Genomic DNA, 22,002 nt, shown 5'->3' with positions numbered 1-22,002 from the left:
TGCCATTTTCCTACTTTTGAAGACTTGTGCCATTTATTGTGAAGTGTCGCCACCTAGTGGCACAGTTTCTAGTGGGTGGCAAAATAAAATGTACATCTCGTGCAATTACAGGCATTAGAGACGTCTGTGAAAGTATTTTTGCTCTAACAAGAGAAGGATCCCCTTTCCATGTATATTATAAAGAAAGATTACATTATCTGTGTAACCAATACACGAAACAAATTATACTGGAACGTTAAGTTTTCTTTAGAGAAAACGAAAAGTATCCGTTCCCTGACCGGGAATCGAACCCGGGCCGCGGCGGTGAGAGCGCCGAATCCTAACCACTAGACCACCAGGGAGAGATAGTAATGGCTGAAGGTCTGTACCTTTTGTCGTCAACACGGTATCATGATTCGAGGTAAAGTTATGATAATATACGGACAGACAACCTAGTCTCCAGCCTAGTTAAATATTGCCAACACAACTTACCAAGAGCCAATTGGAGGTGAGCTGTCTGTGCTATATGTATACATATATATTGTTTTTTATGTTTTCCACTGGTTGTATATTGTTTTCTTTTCTTTACTTTTGCACCTTTGTGGTCCAGCTACCCAATTTCGCTGTGCAAGAAACCGCACAATGACAATAAAAAGCTCCAAGTCTCTCTAAGTCTAAGCTTTACCGCGCACGCGACACAAGAGGGCGTTGTAAGTGGGAGGATGCATACAAGGTATGTGGGAAATTTTAGGTACCTGTTTTTATGTCAAATATAAGCGTTTCGAGGCGTCGTTGCAAATCCGTGCTTGGCGTGAGAGGTTTATCTGGATGCATGAACAGGTATGCGCTATTTTAAGAAAGCGAATTTGCTTAATGAACGACAAATATATTCTTATTCTCACCACCAGGTTGCTATTGTCTTGTAAACAAAGTGGCTAACTAGCATCGTTAGCATCAGCTGCCTTGTCAGCTGGAGCACCTTTCACTTCTCCCGCGTTTGTTTGTTTGGTTTAAGCACATCAGGGATATCTTTTCTCGTTGTTGCACTGTAAAAAGAGGCCGAAAGCCTCTTTTTACGGAACCATTTATGGAGGATTTCAAATCATGCAGGCTGCTAAAAACTGAGAGTGTGGCTAAATGGGATCGTAACGTTGCTTCGGATTGAGCTTTCCCTCAGTGGTTAGCCTCTCACCTGTTATGTAACGCCTTTAGGCTACACGTGGATGAACTGCTATACGTAAACCCGCTAAACTGTGCTACATACTACAAATATTAGTTTCGCTTTTATTTAACTCCACGGCGTTGAAGCTAGCCGGTAACTTGATACAACCATAATGCTTTGACTCTTTACATCAGCTGCTGAGAATAGACTTTATATTAAGTAGTAAAACAACCGTTTACAGTGTTTCCGTTAACCAGATGCAGGTGTGATTGTGTTTTGTAGCCGAGCGCTCCATTTTCCACCCTCTTCGGGTTATTGTCAGCTGACTGAGCTGACATGCCTATTATGGGATGCTTTCATCGCCATCCACTTAAGCTGATGGGGCTTCGCGATCGGTTATTGGGCTCTTGCAGTGCACTGAGCGTTGCTGAATGAAGAGATTAATCCGGTTTCTTCTTCACTCTGCAGGACAAGAAAGACGTGTGAGAGGTGATCTTCCCAGCCTTGTGTCTCCGCGCTTGGATACACACACTGCGTACGGATGTAAGAAGGTGGTTGTTTGTATGGATGCACGTAAATACATGCAGATTTAGCACCCTGGCCTGATGGAAAAGAGAGACAGGAAGCCTGGATATTTTGCCAGGTAAGGGACTCTAGTTTTTATGCAGCTGTCATCTTAAGATTTGCATTTATTTTTTACCTCCTAAAATCGGCCTCTCATTTGTTGTGAATCACCATGTTTGGTGCTCAATGAGTCGATGTAATTATGTAATGTTTTTTTGCTGAACAATAATGATTTACCCATAGTTAATCACTACAAAGAAGCACACCCATCCCTTTGTGTTTAAAGGCTCAGGGAACAGAAGCTATGAAAATCTTTACGCGAGAATGATAGGTTGAAGGTGTTGGAAACTTTCAAATCTGTGAAAAATCTTAATGAGAAAATAGTTTCTTTAATCCCCTCTTTGTGCATTTAATGTAACTTAACTAATATCTTTATTTTTCCTCTTTGTTTTATTGTCGAGGTTGTCTTTTGGAAGGCATGTGATCGTGAGATGTCCCTTCACACACTGAATAAACTAGTGCCACGGTCTACTCTGTGGCCTGGGTTTAAAGCTGTGGCTTAGCATGGTTGATTGATTGTAGACACCTGTGCCCTTGCTGGAGTAATGAACCTTGCTCAGCTGGTATGTACTGTGCTGTGAAGAAGGCACAAGCTGGTGCTCTTGGAAATTTTTAATGGTTCAGTTCAGTCATAGAAATCCAATAAAGATAATGTAACTCTGATTTCCAGCTGCACGGTTTTTATTCTAAGATTCTCCCAGGGTAGCTCTGCATGATTCATATGTCAATATAACCCTTATTTATCTCATACTGGGCTTTGGTGCAGTTACTACTTTCTTTGAGACCACCCTCCTTTAAAGCCGGCTTTTGCATGATTGGAAAGTTTGAGAAGCAGCTGCTCATAGCCAGAAAGGCACCCCAGAGGTGATCATGTTAGGGTATTGTATGTGTTCCTTGATATCGCAGAGTACCTGAGTCAAACAATATTTTTAAAAAATAAATGTTTTTTTGCTATGATGCACTCCTCCAACCCAGCCGTCTCTCTAACATGATGCCATCTATCACTACAAATCACTGTGCTCCTCTATTTCAGTGTAAACACAGCAATGAAAGGCATTTTAATTATGTTGTGGAGTTAGCTATACAAGCTATCATGTGATGCTTTTTTTTTTTTTTCTTTTTTTTTTTGTGAGGATAAACTAGTGGTTCTCAAACTTTACAAGGATATAAGTTGATCTGAAGCAGCTACTGATTTATTTCTTTTAGAATTTATTTATTATTTAATATAAATGGCAGTCGTGCATCACACGTGGGGCCGTGGCCTGCTGACGCAGTGTCAACTTTAGTAACAGATTTTTGACACCGTGTGAAACATGATATGAGGAAATGTGTGGAAAGAGGCTTACCGCAGTTGCGGTGTATAAAGTGACAAGAAATCTGCAGGTTGTCAACTAGGGCTGCCACGATTTGTAGACTAGTCATGATTACGTCGACTATCAAAATCGTCGACGACTGATTTAATAGTCGACGTGTCGTTTGAAGCTTTGTAAGATCGCAAAAGACGCAGGAATAATAGCAGGATTTAAGAGTGTAATAACGGACTGAAACAGAAGATGGCAGCACAGCATGTACAAGGATGCCAGCTGCCGTTAAACCCCGAAGAAGAAGAAGCAGCTGTGTCCCAGAATTCATAGCGCGGCCCAGCTTAGTTTCCAACAATGGCGGTAGCTAGTTAGTTTTAATATTACTCTTATTATTCTTTCTGGGTCACAAAATAAACGTTTAACATATTTTCAGGCGAGAATGTAGCTGTGTAAACCTCAAATATCTGCTCAGTTTATCAGGATACCACATATTTTCAAAAGCGCTCCGACGTTTTCGGAGACGTCTGTTACCCACTAGCTCGATAGCTAGCCGGGGGCTAGGTCACTAGCGCCGTGAGAACACCGGACTCCCGGCAAATTGTTTTCAAACCCACCGCCATCTTTCGCGACTCAGGTTAAATATATATGAGTCACTTAGATAAATTAAAAATGTTATTGTTTGGCTTTTTTTTAGTATTTTATTTGTTCCTGAGTAAATCGGTTTGGCTGAGATTAAAGTTATAGTTTTTACACAGCTGAATAAACGTCAAGCAGACAGCTGATTATCAGAAGTGTGAGATGCTGGAGAATATACTCCGGTGTCCTGTTATATTTTAGATAGCAAGGAGTTTATTAAACTTCACCGAAACAATCTGCAAATTTCATTAAAATTGAATAAACTATCATCTTGTCTTTATTTTTAGTTAGCACCTTAAAAGCTTAAAGCTGTAAGCTAATGATAGTTATATAAGAGCAGATGCTGCTGGTGCAATAAGCTGTAGTTTTACGTCCAGTGGATGATGATCTGATTAGTCGACTAATCGCATAAATAATCGGTGACTAGTCGACTATCAAAATAATCGTTTGTGGCAGCCCTACTGTCAACACCTGCTTTCGCGGATGTCGGAACAAATGAGGTGTGTCATCGAACTGCATGGCTGATTTAAGATGGGTAAACATTATTTTGGGGGTGTACTGCTTGTGCACTGAGGCTCACTTGCTGCTGGAAAACCCTCGCTGCACAATACTGCTCTTATTCTGCCTTGTCTAACCTGTTCTACAAAACAGTCTTATCATAGTGTAGAAAAAATATAAACCTTGTTTTTTCTTTTCTTTTTTAAAAACCCTTACAAACATGTAAACTAATGCATATGGAAGGTAAAACAATTAAATGCTTCTGTCATTGGATATACAGTAAAATATAAAAACTGTTTAATCTTGTGTATATGAGGTCATGCTTTATAGCTTAGTGAGCTTAATTCCTTCTTATGGCTCACGTTACTCACTAAGACTACACAGACAGTCTAGTGCGATCCAGCCATTTGTCATGTCTGTATTTCTTTTTCTTTTTCCCCCCATATGATTAGGTTATGTTGGAAATATTATATTATGGAGAAAAATGACTGTCATCACAATCCAGGCAGCCTCTAATTATTAGGTAGACAGCATATTAGATGTTAATGGGGGTTGCAGGCTTCAAACTGCTCATGCAGAGACACTGTGCAGTAGCACTGGTGCCTGTTTGTACAGAAAGTAGAACAAAAATAAGCGTTATCATCTAACACAGCCACTCCTGTAATGCGTATCTCTTCGGCTGCTTTGTGCCACCTCGCTTCCTGACAAATAGAGCAAAGGTCAATGTGAGGTGCACAGGGACAGTATTAACCAGCCACGGTACAAATGTCAGATTGGAAATGAAGATCAGTAAATTAAAATGCTGGTGGAATGGAACGTAAATCCAGGCCTGCCTTCATAATGTGGCACTTCACAGTTTTGTTTCCAAGCAATCCACAATAAATTGAATTGAGGCATTATGAGGATATGAAGGTGGGAGAACTTTAATATCTGCAAAAGTTCCATCAAAGGTATTATTAGTCTTGTTAAATATCACAAGGTCTGGTATAGATATATGAAAGAATATGGCACAACTGTGCATAAATAGTCACACAAAGAGGCTCATATCAACTTATGTTACTAAAGTAACTGTTACTTTATTCTTACCAGTCAGACTTTAATTGCTTTTTGAGAAAATCCACACACTGATGACCATGTTTTCCTTTACACTATAAACTGCTTTGTGGCTTTTTTCTTTTTTTTTTTAAAAAAAGGTGGTGTATTTGCACTAGTAGTTTTTCCTCATGCATCTTTGTTTCAGACTGTCTCACTTGAAGCATTTTAATTTGCATTAACCTATACAAAAAGTGTTATGAAGTTTGATCAATAGAAGGAGGCCTTCTGCTGTCTGGAAGGTTTCATTGCTGCTCTGGATACAAAACAAAATAATTCCTGAATGCCCTAAAAAAAAAAAAAAAAAAAGTAGAGCAGAGCTCAAGGTTTTCAACAAGCTAACATATAGACTGGCTGTGTCCACACTGGGCCAGATCCATAGACTGAAGCCGTATTTGCCGCATGTTTAAGGGATATGAAAATTAATATTATTAGTAATTGTGTGTCTGTGTTATGCAAGGGCTGTTGTTGTTGTTCATGCCCTCTTTCATGTGTTTGAGTGAGCCGGATTGGAGTCTTTGCTGTGCCAAATCTGGCCCTCGGGCTTTATGTTTCACATTGCTGCTTTAAATCATTTAGCATTTGTTTGGATGTTCATTATCTTCATTGCTTATACTATACAATAAACCATAATTTGTCCATTCTCATTAATAACTTTAAAACATCCTGGGGTCTGTTTTGTGTTTAATTTTCTTTTTATTATGGTAGGAAGCAGTCACTGTTTAGAAACTCAAGAGGGAGATAAGAAGGGTTAAAGAGGAGATGAAGATGATGTAAAGATGAAGGCTGTTATGGAGAGCACTGAGAAATGCCCCTGAGTGAAACAGATGGCATGCTGTTGAGAAATGCATCAGCAGATTCTTGAGTCCGCGAGCAGATGTGCGCCTGAGCTCTGTCTGGCTGCTGACTTATCGACCCAATCCTTCCTTTCCATTAAAGCACTTGAACACTTAAGTCGAGCCTTTTGCTTTTTCTCGTTTGCCCAGATTGTGCAGAGCAGCCTAACCACTCTCCCTCAATGCTTGTGACGAATCAGTTTGGTGCTGTCTTTTCTTAAAGTACTTAAGCTCTCAGCACGCCTCTGAGAGCCAGCATAATCCTTAAGTGTACAGCTAACCTGTGATTTCACTGCACTGCAGTGGCCCCCTGTAATGCACCCCAACACAATCTGGAGGCGGTGTACTTGATTCCCTTCCCTATTAATGATTAAAGAGGGAGAAAAGGCAGCGTCACAAAACAGCTGAAGCAGCAAAGTAAATGGAGAGAAAAGTTGCTGCTCATTATTAAAAACTTATTGCAGCACCTCTGACAGAAGGAATTAACAGTTAAAGTCTGCTGCATTGTCGATGCTAGAAAAGAAGTGTGGGCTCCCTGGTCATTACACATTATTCTGGAGCTATTCTTCTAGATTATTCAGTAAACCTGATATCTGAAGCAGAAGTTCTGAAGGGTTTAATTTATTATTTCCTCTGCAAGCTAGCACAATACTTTAAGTTATGGACATGGTTTTAACTGTAGGATTTAAATTCACCATGTTTCTACTTGATCTACCCCCCGGGGCATCTCATCAGGCTGAAGAGGCGGAAACAGCTCAGGGGGAGCCAATCGGAGAAGACTGTGAATGAACAGAATCCGGAAATCATCTCCTGTCCCGACATTCCAAATGACAGTGACGCCAACAAAAAGGCAGAGCTACAGAGAGCGACAGGAAAGCTAGGTAAGATGGTGACAACACACATTTCAAAGTTGCTTCTCTGAATGTTGGAATATACCCTAAATCTAAGTGGCTGCTTTTCCTGTTGAAAATGGTGGATGGTCATGTCAAACAAGGCAAACATTTCAAATGAGAAGGTCATTGTATACGCAAGTAATCCATGAAACGCAAAAGCTCTAAAGAGGCATCCTTAATATCGGCATCTTGTGAACGCAGAAGCCTCACCCACCTGCTGGCCAAATCCTGGCCAATCAGATGAAAGTTGGCTTAAAGGGAGAAGAGTTAATAGTTTCGGAATATGAATGGGCTCAGATGGCACCGATACAGTAAAAGATGAGGAGTCCACGAATACAAATATGGAGTTGGAACATAGCATTTTAGTTACCCTCTGATAACATAAAGACTGAATAATTTAGCATAAAGACTGTGCAGGCTGTGTGCACATCTCTGCTTGGGTTAGTTCTGTTTGGGAGAATAAGATTGCTGATCTTAAGCCCTTTACGCACTGAACACGTACAATCTGTGAATATTTCATGCGTTAAAAATATTTTTCGGACTCTCTTGCAGCTGTTCATGAGGGCCACGTCATTTCGGTGGAGGAATTTGCAGCGCTTTTTGTTTTGTTTTTTTAAACCAAGCACAAATTATACCAAACAGATCTGACCAGACAGATGCACCTGACAGCAAGTGCACTCATGGCTCAAAACACACACAGAGAATGATTATACAGTGATATGGAAATGATAAAATAATACTGTTTTACCTCAGGCACACAGCTAGACTCTGCTTCAGGTCAGTCGGCTCTCTGAAATGATTTCTCTGCCTCCTCAGATATGTTCCCAACTCTGCCAGCAAGACTCAAACTGCCCCACTGACATCCTGAAATATGTACGAAAGCAGCCGTGACACTGCTTTAACTCAGCTGTGCCCTGCCATGACAATTAGATAAACCCAAAATTTCAGTTTCTTCCCTTTCTTTAGAGACATTAGGACCAGGTCATCGTGGCTTGGTGTCAACTCGATTGATTTTATTTATATTTTTCTACGGTGCAAACGCAACATATTCATTGTGTATGTGCATCACACTACAAGTGCAAATCTGAAAAATTCGTAATTTTGTGTGGGTTTTTGGGTTTGTTTGTTTTTTGCAATGCACTTGGTATATAATGGCCTTTCTCAGTAATGTTTATCATCTAATGCCCTTCATCAGAATCGGTGTAAATTTATTTATAAGCGCATTTAAAAACAACACAGGTTGACCTTAGTGCTGTACAAACAGGAAAAAAGAAAAAAAAAACATGTTGTGTGACTTGTAAATCAGATTTGTGGAAGTCTGTAAAACAAATGGTAGCCCTTTGGCTGACAGAAGGCTTTGTGGCACAGATGTGATCTTTTGAGGGTAAAGAATTGAAAATGCAAATAAAACTAACCTTGCATGTCAGCTTTACAGTTGAATAACAAAATCTTATACGGAGGAAGTTAAACTTTCCCTTGCTTTTACTAATCATAATTTGAATTGCATTTTTCCAGCAGCTTTCCGAACTTATTTTTAAAAAAAGATTTATTTATTTTTAACTAGAGTTGTTTTACACTTGCAATATACACTGATTAATATCTGAGGATCCTCTGTGGTAAAACAACCTCAGCAGTTTTAAACGGGAAGTTGCATAACCTTTATCCTGTTCTAGTATACCGTTAAAGATGATATTCAGTACTCTGTATTCACAATGTCATTTAGTACTAAGATTTGACGCTACTCTTGGAAAAATGTCATTATTGATCAACAATATTGTGCCACCCATCATTTCTTTATATTTTGCTGGGTAATCTTAAGGTCCAGGCTCTCAGGAGGCCAGTCCATGACTGACTGTGATCCATTGTATGATTTAATTTTCAGGTATGCTTTTACTGCAATAAAAGTGTGTTTAGGATCAGTATCACACTGAAAAAGATTTTAAACCCAAAATTTTAAATTTATAAGTCGTTCTGTAAGACCTGTCACTGATTTTCAGTCGGGTACAGAAACGACCCTTGCACCGAGGCTCTGATGAGGCTTCAGTAAACAGTAGATGTATCAACTGTAGATTCAAGTAAAGAAATAGAACCAAATTGTTTTTGCAACAGGCTGTTAGAAACAGAGTGCCTAAGATAAAATTTAAAACTGGTTCTTTAATTTGTCTTCTATGTGTAGGCACAACAATGGTTCATTCCATGAGTTAGGTGTCGTTTTATGCTTAAATAATCCAAAGATCATTGCCAAGTTTAAAAGATTAAAAAAAATCCTCTCAAATTGGTCAAGTGCAAGGACAGGAGTGAAAACGAATAGAAAAAGCAAGAAGTATCTGAAGAAAAACTGAAAGACCTTCAGAAAGCCTGAAAAAACTATTGTTCAAGCCCACTGAAAAGATTATGAGGTCTGGCTGTTTGGAAGCAATATTGTAAGAGGGGTGATTTAAGGCTGTCTTTCCCCCCCTAAATTTAATGGGCATCAAACTTTTTGCATGGTTGAGGTAAGCTTCTTATTAAATTATTATTGAGTCATTAAAATGACTCAGTTGAATTGTCGTTGGTGTGGCTTTTAAAATATGCCAGTCAAAAAGTTGCGGTTGTTAATATTATTTTAACCAAATAAAACAATATTTAATAAGTGTGTACACTACAGATTTTATTACAAGACATCCTGTGGGCCAACATTGTCTTGTGTAGAAACCCATTATGACCTGCAAAACAAAAAGTGACCATTGCAACCATTATGGGCAGTGCGTGTCATGCTAGCATGTTTTGCTGGGTTTCTTTGGCTGTGAAAGAGCAGTGATAACTCCTGTCACAAGTTCAGTGGGTCAGCCAGCTGTAAAAAGCCATTTCTATTATAATACATAGTGCAAATGTGGTATTCTTTAGTGTAAAGGGCAAGAAATACACACAAACAAACTGTTAAGTCCCATTGACTAAAAGTCCTGCACAGTATAATATCAGTCACAGCCTGGTACAGGCTCGGTGAATAAAGTGACAGCGGCCTTTTCTTTGATGCTCTGTACAGTAAAAAGAAGCAGACGCAGCTGGAGTCTGGCCAGCTAATGCTTACTCATGCCCTCTGTATCCATGGCGGGGGCGGCAGTATAATGAGGCAGTCAGGGAGTGGAGCACTAATAGCCTGTGCTTTCCCGGCAGGAAGAAACTGCTGACTGTGGACCTTCTCTGCTACAAGGGTCAGATTATGTGTGTGTGTATATACAATAACCACTTCTGTGTTTGTAGTGTTTTGAGGCTGGATAATGATAGGAGATGAGCAGCTGGTACTGAATCACAGTCAGACAACTAAAGGCTTTTTAGAGGGTCCTCCCCCCCCCCCCCCCCCTTTTTCTTTTCTTTTTTTTTTTCCTTTTTCTAACCCCAACCCCTGAAACATTGCTTTTTTTCTTTATTAACACAATTAACCCATTTATAAGACCTATATAACCCATTTATATAGCTCTTATAAGAAGTTTTTTCCTAATCATACTGTTATTTTACAGTCGTCCTTAGTCTACAGTCCTCTTTCTGTTCTGTTCTGTCAGATGATGGCTGTAAAGTTACCAACAAGGCAAAAATGGAAAAGACAAGGCCGCCGGGGACAGTGGAGTTCGTTGTGAGTAACATCATTTTTTTTGTTGTTGTTGTTGTTGTTGTTGTTGTGTGTTTTTTTTTCCTTTTAAGTAAGGTGCTGTAGACTTGCAAGGGAAGAGATAGAAAATTTCCGTTGTGTAGCATTTTGAGCTGTTTGCATTTAAAATGTCTCACATTTTTACAGAGGAGATGATTTGTGTTACAGGTGGGACGTGATGATTCCCTCAACAGCATCGCACTCAAGTTCAACATCACCCCAAATAAACTGGTCCAGCTGAACAAGCTGTTTTCTCGCAGTGTCTACCCCGGGCAGGTGAGAAAGCTGTGACACTAAGCATCAGCTGGATAATGTGTTAGAGCGGGTTTTCCACTAATTTCCACAAAGGAACACTTTGAAAACGCATATCTTGAAAGGGGTAGGGCGGCGATATCGGCTACACTGATGTGGACTAGGAATGAAAAGAATCTTCATCGTTTGATGGAAATGAAAATGATCACTGAAGGTTAAAAGCAGATATAGAAGTTTAGCCCATTTATTATGTCATGCTGCTTTTTTCCCCTGTTCATTACTGATCATCTAACTATTGGTTATCTGTTATTACTACAGAAACTGTTTGTCCCTGATGTGACTCAGTCAGAAACTGAACTCAAATCTCCGACTTCCTCTGATCCCATCGCTAAAAACGTGTCAGAGAAGTCATCACAAGTAAGTCAAATAACATTCATTATATTACTTGGAGTACTGTGATCATACACAGGACTTCGGCATGAACCAAAAAAGCTAATTTAGCCTCTATCATGTGACATACCATACACCCCGAGATAAGTATTCCAAATTATAGAACCTTTACCCGTATTGTGGCCATTCAAGGACAAAAAGATTGTTAAAGGGTATTTGAAGGTTTTGGTAGCATGTGCTTAAAATGCACTGTAAGATGTGTATTTAGAACTACATTTGCTTAAATTAGTTATACTTGAGGTAATTCTTGAATTACAGTCTTGTGCATAAGTCTTGAGCTGCTCCACTTTATATTTTGCTTCCAAGAAGTCAGTGTAACCCTGTTTACCCTTAATTAATAACAGTAAAGACAATATCACTGGGTCGGCAGTAGTGCGAGGTGTAAAAATCAGCAATGAAAAGCAACACCATAGTAAACTTTGCACAAGAATGCGTATTTGTATTTGCAGTACATCTGTCATACAGCAATTTATAATACAGACTTTCTTAATAAGAAAGTCCTTTCTAAAGTCTTTCAAGTTATCAAGAAGTTTTCAAGCTGCTTTTTTTTTTTCCAAGCTGCTTTTTCACCCTATTGCAGTTCAGACACTTATACCTGACCATTCAGATGAATGTTTTTGTTTTTGCTTTTTTAAGCCTCTTAACTCTGCGACCTGTACATCATTCAAGCATAAAAAGGCACCTACCTCAAGTGCTTAACCAGTGTTGTCTACACACAAGAGAACTTAGCAAAGTTATATCTTTAGGCACTTTGTTACTAGCAGTCTAGTGCAAAAACATGTAATTTGTTCTGATTTCCTTGGTTGAATCAGTTTTAAAGGTATAAAGATAGTAACTTTGTAACAACAAGGTGACTCCCAAAGAGCTGTTAGCAGAAAGCTTACCATATCTCAGCATGGTGTGCAGTGTGAGATTTGAGGAAAAATGGACAAGTGGAGGACAAAAAGTGACAGGCCTAAAACACTATCAACAGCAGATGAAGGGAAGTCAATAATTTTGGGGGGCAGAGTTATTGAGGAGTGGTAGAAGACCAGCAGCAGCTTCTGGTCCAAGTTATGTTTCCTCAGGACATGGAAGTGCAGTCTTTACCAAGACGTTGGTGTTGTGGGTCCAGGTGAGGTTGGTGGAGATGTGAGTGCCCAGAAAACCTTGAGAAACCTGAAGGCAAAGACAGATCCCACCTATACTTCATTATGAATTCTTTTGTCTTAAGGACGCTCAGCTTCACATTATTTTCTAAACACCAGCGGGACAAGTTCTCTATCTCCGCCCTGTATCTCTGATCTCTGATCTCCTTTAGGGATCAGCCCAACGTCATTGGCATGCTTGACAATGAGGTTGGTTGGGTGGATTGATGTGCAGTCTGATGTGTACTGGGCGTAAAGTAGGAGGCTGAGAACACAGCCCTGCAGGGATCCAGTGCTGAGTAACATTTGGGGGTCTGGTCACCTAGTCAGACTGATTTGAGGCCGGTTGGTGAAAAAAGGTGGTCACACCAAATATTGACTCATTAGAATTGTACAAACTGTGTTATTATTTTATTATTAACCTTTATTTTACCAGGAAAAGTCCCATTGAGATTAAAAACCTCTTTTCCAAGGGAGTCCTGGCCAAGAGGCGACAACATGTTAAAATTACAAAGTTACATACATGATTATAAGTAACAATTACATTTTAAAAAACATTTTTCTCTGGCTCTCTCAATTTGGACTTAAAAGCATTTAATGAAATAAGATCTGCTATCTTCCAGTCTTTTTGCATCATGTTCCATGTAAAAGGGGCAGCATAAGAAAAAGCCCTCTTTCCCAGTTCAGTTCTGGCAAATGGAACATTGAGCAGAAGAAGATCGCTTGAACGCAGGCTATAAGAAACAGTACTCCTCCATGTGAGCAGATCGCAAATATAGGTGGGCATTTGTCCAAGCAGGGCCTTGTAAATAAAGATGCACCAGTGATCAAACCTCCTGGAGGACAACGAAGGCCATCCCACTCGAGCATACAGATCACAACAATGGGTCAAAGCCCTACAGTTTGTAATAAACCGTAAAGAGGCATGATATACTGAGTCAATCTTATGAAGACACTAGGCGGAAGCATTCATGTACAGCAGATCACCATAATCTAAAACAGATAAAAATGTGGCATTTACAAGACGCTTTTTTGTCTCAAAAGAAAAGCAAAATTTGTTTCGAAAGAAAAATCCTAATTTTAGTTTGAGTTTTTTCACAAGATTGTCTATGTGAGATTTAAAGGTCAGAGAATCATCAATTAAAAAGCCAAGATATTTATACGTATGCACCACTTCTATGAGGTTTCCCTCAAGAGTGGACACCAAAGGGACAGTTTGAGGAAATCTCTTCATGTTTGAAAACAACATTAGCTTTGTCTTTTCAGCATTAAGAACCAATTTCAGCTCCAGAAGTGTGTGCTGAACCACATCAAAAGCTTTCTGCAAAGATTCTATTGCCTTTTCAAGGTTTGAGCCAAAGGAATAAATAACTGTGTCATCAGCATAAAAATGCATACTAGCATTTGACACATTTTGTCCCAAATCATTTATATACATGATGAACAACAGAGGTCCTAAAATTGAACCCTGTGGCACCCCAGTGTGAATATTCAAAAGTTCTGAGCACAGATTTTCACATTTAATGCATTGAGTCCTGTCACTCAAATAGTTAGTGAACCAGGAGACAGCATGTCTAGACAGCCCCAAAGAAAGAAGCCTATGCTTCAAAATGACGTGATCCACAGTGTCGAAAGCTTTTGACAGGTCGATAAAGAGAGAAGCGCAGTGCTGTTTTTTTATCCAGAGCAACAAGTATGTCATTTATCACTTTTGTGGCAGCCGTAACAGCACTATACTGTTTTCTAAACCCAGATTGCATTTTTGAGAGAACTTCATTAGAGTACAAGAACTCTTTTAATTGCTCACTGACGAGAGACTCAAGGACTTTTGCCAAGACACACAAGTTTGATATTGGCCTGTAATTAGTCAGAATGGCTGGGTTGCCTCCTTTTAATATTGGCGTAACAAAAGCAGACTTCCAAACAAGTGGAATTTCTTTAGTTTGGATTGAAAGATTAAAAAGGATCATAAGAGGTTGTGCAATGTAATCAGCTGCTATTTTCAGAAAATAGGGCTCTATTAAGTCTGGCCCTGGGGGTTTCCTGTGATCTAAGGCTTTAAGAGCTTTATGCACTTCCTGGACAGAAAAAGGAGAAAAATCAAAAAGCTCCCCAAAATATGTTTGGGGTTCTGTACAGGGAGTCATGGGGGCTGATCCAACAGAGTTAAATAAAAAACCAGTAGCTACGAAGTGCTTGTTAAAGCTATTTAAGACCTCAGTTCTGTCATAAACTGGGACAGAATCTTTTAAAATTAATTTTGGAAGAGCCTGTGATATTTTATTTATAGATAAGGACTTAATTACTTTCCAAAATTTCTGAGGGTTATTGAGGTTTTCTGTAGTAACAGATAAATAGTATTCTGACTTAGCCTTCTTGATAAGTGTCGTGCATTTGTTTCTTAATTTCCTAAAGTCTAACCAGTCAGTCAGGGAATCATTGTTCCTAGCTTTTGCCCATGCCACATTGCGCTGATGGATGGACTCTGATAATTCCGATGAAAACCAAGGGTTCTCCCGTCCCTTGACCCTAAATTTTCTGGCAGGTGCATGCTTATTTAAAATCTTCATAAAAATTCCTTTAAAATAAGCCCAAGCCAGATGGATGTCTGGTATCAGACTCAAATTCAAAGATTGTGTTCTTGACTTATGTACAGTATATCCTTATGTTTGTACCTTTGAAACAAGCCGTACTAAATAAAAGCACAACATTAATCTCTCTGATCTCTGCCTTTCAACATCTTTCAGTATGGCGTTCCAAACTGTAGGTCAGCAACGGCCCTTCGCCGCGAGCTCTCCCCAAGCTCTGAGGACGAGAGTCCATTAACGGTCAAATTCATAAAAATGAGCTGCAAGTACTTCACTGATGGCATGGTAAGAAGGAAAATTCATACTGGGTTAACAAGCAGAAATGTCCAAACTGGTGAATTATTGCATCTCATGTATGAAGTTAGACTTATTTTAATTTTTTATAATTCCACACTGGGGGAAATTTCCTTGTTACAGCAGCACAAGGAACAGTAAAAAAAGGGGAATTTAAAGATGTAGTAGAAAACAATGGTGTACAAAACAAGACAAAATACTACACTATATACAGATGGTTACTATATAAAGTAAAATGCAATTGGAAACATCAATATTTAGTTTTGTCTTTGATCAAATTGTCACCATCTTGCTGCCTCTTTGTGCATTTTGATTTTTCCAGGGTGTTGTTGGAGGCGTGTTAATTGTGACGCCCAACAACATCATGTTTGATCCGCACAAGTCGGACCCCCTGGTGATCGAGCACGGCTGTGAGGAATACGGCCTCATCTGCCCAATGGGGGAGGTCGTCTCTGTAGCGCTGTACGACGACGTGTCGCGCATGAAGCTCAAGGACGCTCTGCCATCGTAAGACCTCTCTCCGTGTCACTTGCCACATTTCCTCCTTCGCTAACCGTTCCTCTCAACTCGATTCTTATTCCTCCTTTTTTGTTCCTCTTTCCCGTTTCTGTTTTATGAGAAATAAACTGCAAACTAAGATATTACGAGCCCTTCAAGCTTTTCAACGTGTTTCCTAACATGCTCCTGAGATTGTCATCTTAGCTTTGTTTCACTCTTTCCTCCATAGCTGTTAATCAAAACTCTCTCCAGTGCAAGATCAGACTTTTTACTTTCCCATTTTCACCTTTTTTGTTCTGTTTAAGCTTTAAGTTGCTGTTTCACATCACATTTACTACTTTTAAGTTGTATACCACATTAATTTCTGTTGGGCATTTTTCTTTTTTCTTTTGTTTTCCCATTTCTTTTTTTTTTCTTTTTTTTTTTCCCCCGCAATTCTGTTTGTTTGTTTGTTTGTTTTTTTCCTCATTCTTAATTGCGGTGTGTGTGGTGCCACACCGTGAACTCACAGAGACCTACCCCAGGATCTGTGTCCTGTGTACAGGCCCGGAGAGTGGGAACAGCTGCCATCAGAGCAGGAACTAAACCCCTTCAGTCGCTATGAAGCTCTGAATCCCAAACAACCAATAGTTCTGGATGACATTGAATCAACCCTTTCTGAAACTGGTAGGATATGAAGTTTGTGTTTGTGGTCCACTTGTGGTTGCTTTTTTGTCTGCTTTTATGGTTAACACAAGCTACTTTTCGTTAGCTAGCCCATTAATGAAAGGCAGCTTGCGAATCTTGAAATCCAAACCTGAGACCAAATATTAATTTATTTTCAACGATGCTCAGTTGACATTAAAAGGCTCAAAGTGTGGGGGGAAAAAAATACAAAATTCCCCACACCACCAGCATCATCCTAAACTGTTGACACAAGGCAGGATGGATTCACGGTATCGTATTGATTACACCAAATTCTGACCCTGCCATGCAAAAGAAATTGGGATTGGAAAAATGTTGCCTGGTCTGAATAGTCTCCAGTCTTTTGCTGAGCTTGTTTGTCTCTTTTTAGCTGACAGGAGTAGCACCAGGTGTGGTCTTCTGCTGCTGTAGCTCCTGACTTCAAAGATGCGTGGCCATTCTCCTCAAGACATTTTCATTTTCACCCAGAGAACCGTTGCTCATTGGATACTTTCTTTTTTCATTTGCCGTAAACCCAAGAGAGTGTCTATATGTCTATGTGAACTGAGCCTCTACCATGTGATTGCTTTTTTTTTTTTGATATTTTCTAATCAAGAAATTAAGGATTTTACTACCCGTACTGCTTTACTAATGTTGAAGTATAAGGAGGGGGGTTGTAGTTGGGGCATTTGACACTGATTTCTGACATATGCTAAATTTAATCAAAACCTGTTTTGATAACAGTGAGTACAGTGGGCGAACAGACAGAGAAGTCTCCATCAGATGAAGGCTTTACCGAGCTGGAGCCAACTGTCAACGGGAGCACAGACGAGGCAGAGGGGACATCCTGCAGAACACTCGACAGACACCAACATGAACTCCTAGGACAGAGTCCAGGCCAGGGAGACCATAAGAACCAAACTCAAGGGAAGCTGGATGATGAGGAAGACGAAGGTGTTGCTCAGAACACCTCCATCGAGGATGGAGAGTCGATACAGTCCTCCTCAGAGGCTGAAAAACAGGGTGACTTGCATAATAAACCTACAAACCAGATGGTAACTGAAACCAAAGACGCAAACTGTGAAGGAACTGAAAAGCTGCTAAACGGTGTTGATGATAAAATAACAAGTGCACCAGTGGACCAAATCAGGAGGCAAAGTCTGAAGCAGGCTTCAGAGGTTGATGAGACGTCTGGCCCAGACAGACCAGCAGAGGAGGACGAACTCAGTGAGGAGGAGAGGCAGAAGAAAACCTATGAGTTGGAGATGAAATCCTGGCTACTGAAGAGAATGCAAGCTCCAATAGAAGGTACAAGATTTCAGACTTCGATGGGACTAAAATAAAGTTTCAGCATGAAATAGCTAAACTCTTTATTTTCTCCATACCTTGCAGACATGCTTTTCTCATCAGAGGAGAAGAGCAAAAACCCACCAATGTTCCTCTGCTTCAAAGTTGGGAAGCCAATGCGGAAGTCCTTTGCCACCTGCATGACCTCTAGCCCCGCCCACTCATTCGGGGGCCGGGAAAAGCAGCCAGAATATTGGTTTGCTGTGCCACAGGAAAGGTATATTTAAATGTTTTATATAATCCTAGTGCCAGTTAAATGCTGCAAAAATAACTGTGATGTAAGCTGTGTTGAAGGGGCATTGGTTTACTAATGGTATATTTGCGGCTACACTAGTCGGCAGTCTCCTGATTTCGTGTGTGTGTGTGTCTGCGGTAGGGTGGACGATCTGTATGCCTTCTTCGTTCAGTGGTCCCCAGACGTGTACGGGAAGGAGGCTCGAGAGCAGGGCTTCGTTGTGGTGGAGAAGGATGAGCTGGACATGATTGATAATTTCTTCAGCGACCCTGCATCTTGCAGCTGGGAGGTATGCTCGGGCCTCCAGCTCACCTCACCTCATCTATTTTCTTTTTCAAGCTAACACTACAGTGGTGTTTTGCCTTTTTCAGCATTTTAAAAGCACCTTTGTCTTGCAATCATTTCTGTTCTGTTTGTGTACTTGTGCGCTAGATTATCACCCTTGATGAGGCTAAACGTAGGCAGAGTTTTGGCAGTATCGATGTAGACTTCTCTATGGATGCACTCCCCATGCTCATTGATACAAGTGATCTGCTGCAGGATACACACATTGAGAAGGTAATCTTCAAATATCCAGACATGCGGCTGCTTTCTGAACACTTTAACATCTCACTTGGTGAAAGGAATTTAAGGAAATTCAGTTTTTCAGGGCTAATGGTGTGTACGTTTCCCCAGCTGGCCTGTCGTTTGCCTGCCCGTGTGCAGGGCTATCCATGGAGACTGGCCTACAGCACAGAGAAACATGGGACCAGTCTGAAGACTCTGTATAGGAACCTTGCAGATGTTGACAGTCCTGTGCTGCTGGCCATCAAAGACATGGATAACCAGGTAGACATAGTCATCATAGATGTGAAGTGTTTAAATAACTGTGAGCTTTAGGAACGTGACATCAGCATTAGGTGAACAGAATATGAGACATCGGGAGGTGAGTAACTTCAGATGGTTTGACTCCTAAGCACAGTGTTGTTGGCTTGTGTTTTATTGCCTGTCTGTTAACCCTCAAGCTGACAGTGACAGTCACATCATCTTAGCGTTTTAAAACCAAACCAGTGGACACTGCATACTCATATGGTTTAGAGCTACTGAGTCTATAAAGTCAGCAGAAGAGTGTTTGATGAGGTCATAGTTTTCACTTCCACTTCATTTTGAAACAAGGGGCCCCCTGCTGGCCAATATAAAGAGTGCAGTTTTAAGGCATTACTGCATCACTCTGTTACTTTCCAGACTTTGCCTATCTTCTTATATGGTTTAACACTTTACGCAGGCCACCTGGAGTTATTTTATAACTTTGGGTGTAAAATTGCAAAATAATTCTCATCTTTCAGGAACCATTTGAATTTTCTCTTTTGCCCAAAATGCTTGAGGAGTTATAATAATGAGAAGCACACATGGGAAAAATCTAGGCGGAGCTGGTTTTTCTGTCTGCATTCAGACCGCAGTACCTTGTGAATGATTTGTGCTATTGCGATGCACCAAATTTCTCCATGAAGCTCGTCTGCTCTGCTTTTCGAAGCGTTTGATTTTTGTGGGTTAAGACTAATTTCAAATGTACTAATTTGATTTATGCTATGGCCTGAGAGAGTGGAATCTGTGTGATTATTAGTCGTAAGGAAACTTGATTTCAAATCTAATCTGACTCTCGTCACAGATCTTTGGGGCATTTTCAACTCATCCTTTCAGAGTGAGCGAGCACTGCTATGGCACAGGAGAGACCTTCCTCTACAGCTTCTGTCCTGAAATCAAGGTTTGCGTCCAATCAGTTCACAAGCTCACTCTGGTTAGTTCACCCTTAATCACTAAAAAGATCTCAGTAGCGACTGTGCTGCTTTGCTACTTGCTTTCAGGTGTACCGCTGGACAGGGGAGAATTCCTACTTTGTGAAAGGCAATACCGATTCACTGCAGATGGGAGGAGGAGGGTATGTACAGCTACCTTAGTTTCAATTCAAGCATCAAGTTGTCTCAATAATCTAAATCCTTGGGACAGAAGAGTAGAGACAGTAGAGGGTTTGATAGTTGTCAGTAATCAGCACTGCCTTCCTCTGCAGTGGTCAGCTGGGTCTGTGGCTGGACGCCGAGCTGTACCGAGGGACCACCACCAAATGTGCCACCTTTAACAACCAGCCACTGTCCTCCCAGCAGGACTTTAACATCCACAGTCTGGAGGTCTGGACCTTCGAGTAAACCCATCTTCTCAAACTACATTCACTCTCCTTAAAACCTTTAACATCACCCATTTCTATTATGCACCACTTGGAGGCAAACCTAGCTACCCACAAATGACGCTAAATGTTATGTGAATGAAGTTCAGAAGCCCCTCGTGGAGCCATGTTGACCGCCGGCCGCGCTGTGTCTTCTGTAGCCTGTTTTTGAAGTGAGTGTATTCAGCAGGTAGGCTGGCGAGTTTGTCTGGGTCACCGTCCGTTCAGAGGTGAAGATGTAAGAAAATGTTTTTTGCTCTTGGTTCATTGGCTGCCTTAGACATCAGACAAAGCCTCCAGCTTCCCCCAGCATGCAGACTGCCTTACCACCATAAGCTTGTGAGGAGAGATTGAAGGTGAGGATAGCTGCTTTTTGTCTTTTTCTCTTTGTTTGTTTTGACCCATGTTGCTGTGAGGGCTAAAGAAGCCAATCTGCTGACGATACTATTGAGGTGATCCCTATAAGAGCTGATTTTTAAGTCTGCGTGAAAGAAAAAGGAGTCCGACAATACCACATGTCTATTTGTTAATAAATAATTGTTAATATAATTTGTATTTTGGGGAATGTACAGATGTGTGTACTGAAAATACTTAGTGGCTTTTTTTTTGCTTTTTTTTTTTCAAATGTTCAAATCACTCGCCATCAAATTCAGTTTGGCTGGAATTGTTTACAGTGAAAGAGTTCACTTTCTGTGAAGGACATCTTGTGAACGCTGTCTTTATCTTTTTATTTTGAGTTTGTTCATGTGAAATGAGTGAATTCCTCACAACTGCGCACAATGTTGGCATTCCCTGTGTCCAGTCCAAAAACCGCTGACGGAGCCAGGAAACACTTGCAGTGACCAAATATGTTCTGTTTAATTAAATAATTTCATATTTGTCGTGCGCTCGTCTTATTTTATAAATATATTTTTGCATTCTGTTTTTACAAAGAATGTTTGCTTTATTTTTCCTTTTTTTTTTTTCTCTCTCTCTCTCTCTGTTGACTTTTGCCAGTATTGAATTCCTGCCTCTAAATGAGTAATGTAGACTCTTATTTGTGGTCTGTGTTGTTCAGAGACTTGCAGCCTGTAGAAGTTTAACATGATGTCACTTTGCACTGCAGGATAAATTGATGGCCCGTGCTGTGTTGTACCCTGAAGCTTTTCTACAATGTAAAATTGTTACTGAATGTCACTACAGGAGGGAGTCCAGCCTCCTTAAAAAGGGATGGGAAAGGGATACACTTTTTTTTTCAATGCACATTGATATGCCACTAACTAAACAATCAGATCTACTAACACAGGGTGAAAATGTCCATTTGCGCCCTCTGTATCTGACACAGGCTTGTAGTGCATGAATATGCAATACTGCAAACATCTGACACCACTGACAACGATCCCTGCCGTACTAGTCACTATAACGCTGGTTAGCGCTTCATGTTGAATTGAGCTTGGTTGTCGTCGGCTGTTCAGTGTTGTAGCTGTGAAGTATTATTTCTTGTGAATCCAAAACTGCTGTGTTCTGTGATATCATGATCTATTTATTGTGTTGTCACTGCAACTACATTTAAAATTAAATGTTAAATATATACAAATAAAATATTGGCAGTGTGTGGTTTATATCTTCCACCTCTTCAACAATCAGTGATTATTAAAGAAGATGAAACACTTGGAGCTTTTCAAGCTTGTGTCATGTTTTAGACTCATTCTCATCC

General features: G+C 40.3%; 1 protein-coding gene and 1 non-coding gene across 5 annotated transcripts; one reads left to right on the top strand and one right to left on the bottom strand.

Moving 5' to 3' along the window:
* Positions 1 to 269: 269 nt before the first annotated feature.
* Positions 270 to 341, bottom strand: trnae-cuc (transfer RNA glutamic acid (anticodon CUC)). The gene has a single exon. It is a non-coding gene; the product is annotated as a tRNA-Glu (tRNA).
* Positions 342 to 635: 294 nt separating this feature from the next.
* On the top strand, positions 636 to 21,887 carry ncoa7b (nuclear receptor coactivator 7b). Of its 4 annotated transcripts, none has more exons than XM_026194923.1 (17): positions 636 to 712; positions 1,610 to 1,784; positions 6,867 to 7,012; positions 10,567 to 10,637; positions 10,821 to 10,928; positions 11,223 to 11,321; positions 15,229 to 15,354; positions 15,686 to 15,870; positions 16,406 to 16,527; positions 17,269 to 17,832; positions 17,917 to 18,088; positions 18,248 to 18,395; positions 18,539 to 18,664; positions 18,782 to 18,934; positions 19,755 to 19,850; positions 19,951 to 20,024; positions 20,154 to 21,887. In XM_026194923.1, the coding sequence occupies exons 2-17, from the start codon at positions 1,747 to 1,749 to the stop codon at positions 20,287 to 20,289; spliced, it is 2,364 nt and encodes a 787-aa protein (XP_026050708.1). In that variant the 5' UTR covers positions 636 to 712; positions 1,610 to 1,746; the 3' UTR covers positions 20,290 to 21,887. The 4 variants fall into 4 exon arrangements, with proteins under 4 accessions (XP_026050708.1, XP_026050705.1, XP_026050706.1 ...); XM_026194920.1 differs by having other exon boundaries at positions 16,373 to 16,527; XM_026194921.1 differs by lacking the exon at positions 636 to 712 and adding an exon at positions 719 to 819 and having other exon boundaries at positions 16,373 to 16,527.
* The last annotated feature ends 115 nt before the right edge of the window (positions 21,888 to 22,002 follow it).

The sequence above is a fragment of the Astatotilapia calliptera genome, chromosome 15, assembly GCF_900246225.1.
Source record: "Astatotilapia calliptera chromosome 15, fAstCal1.2, whole genome shotgun sequence".
Taxonomy (NCBI): Eukaryota; Metazoa; Chordata; class Actinopteri; order Cichliformes; family Cichlidae; genus Astatotilapia; species Astatotilapia calliptera.
This window is presented reverse-complemented; position numbering and strand designations above follow the sequence as displayed.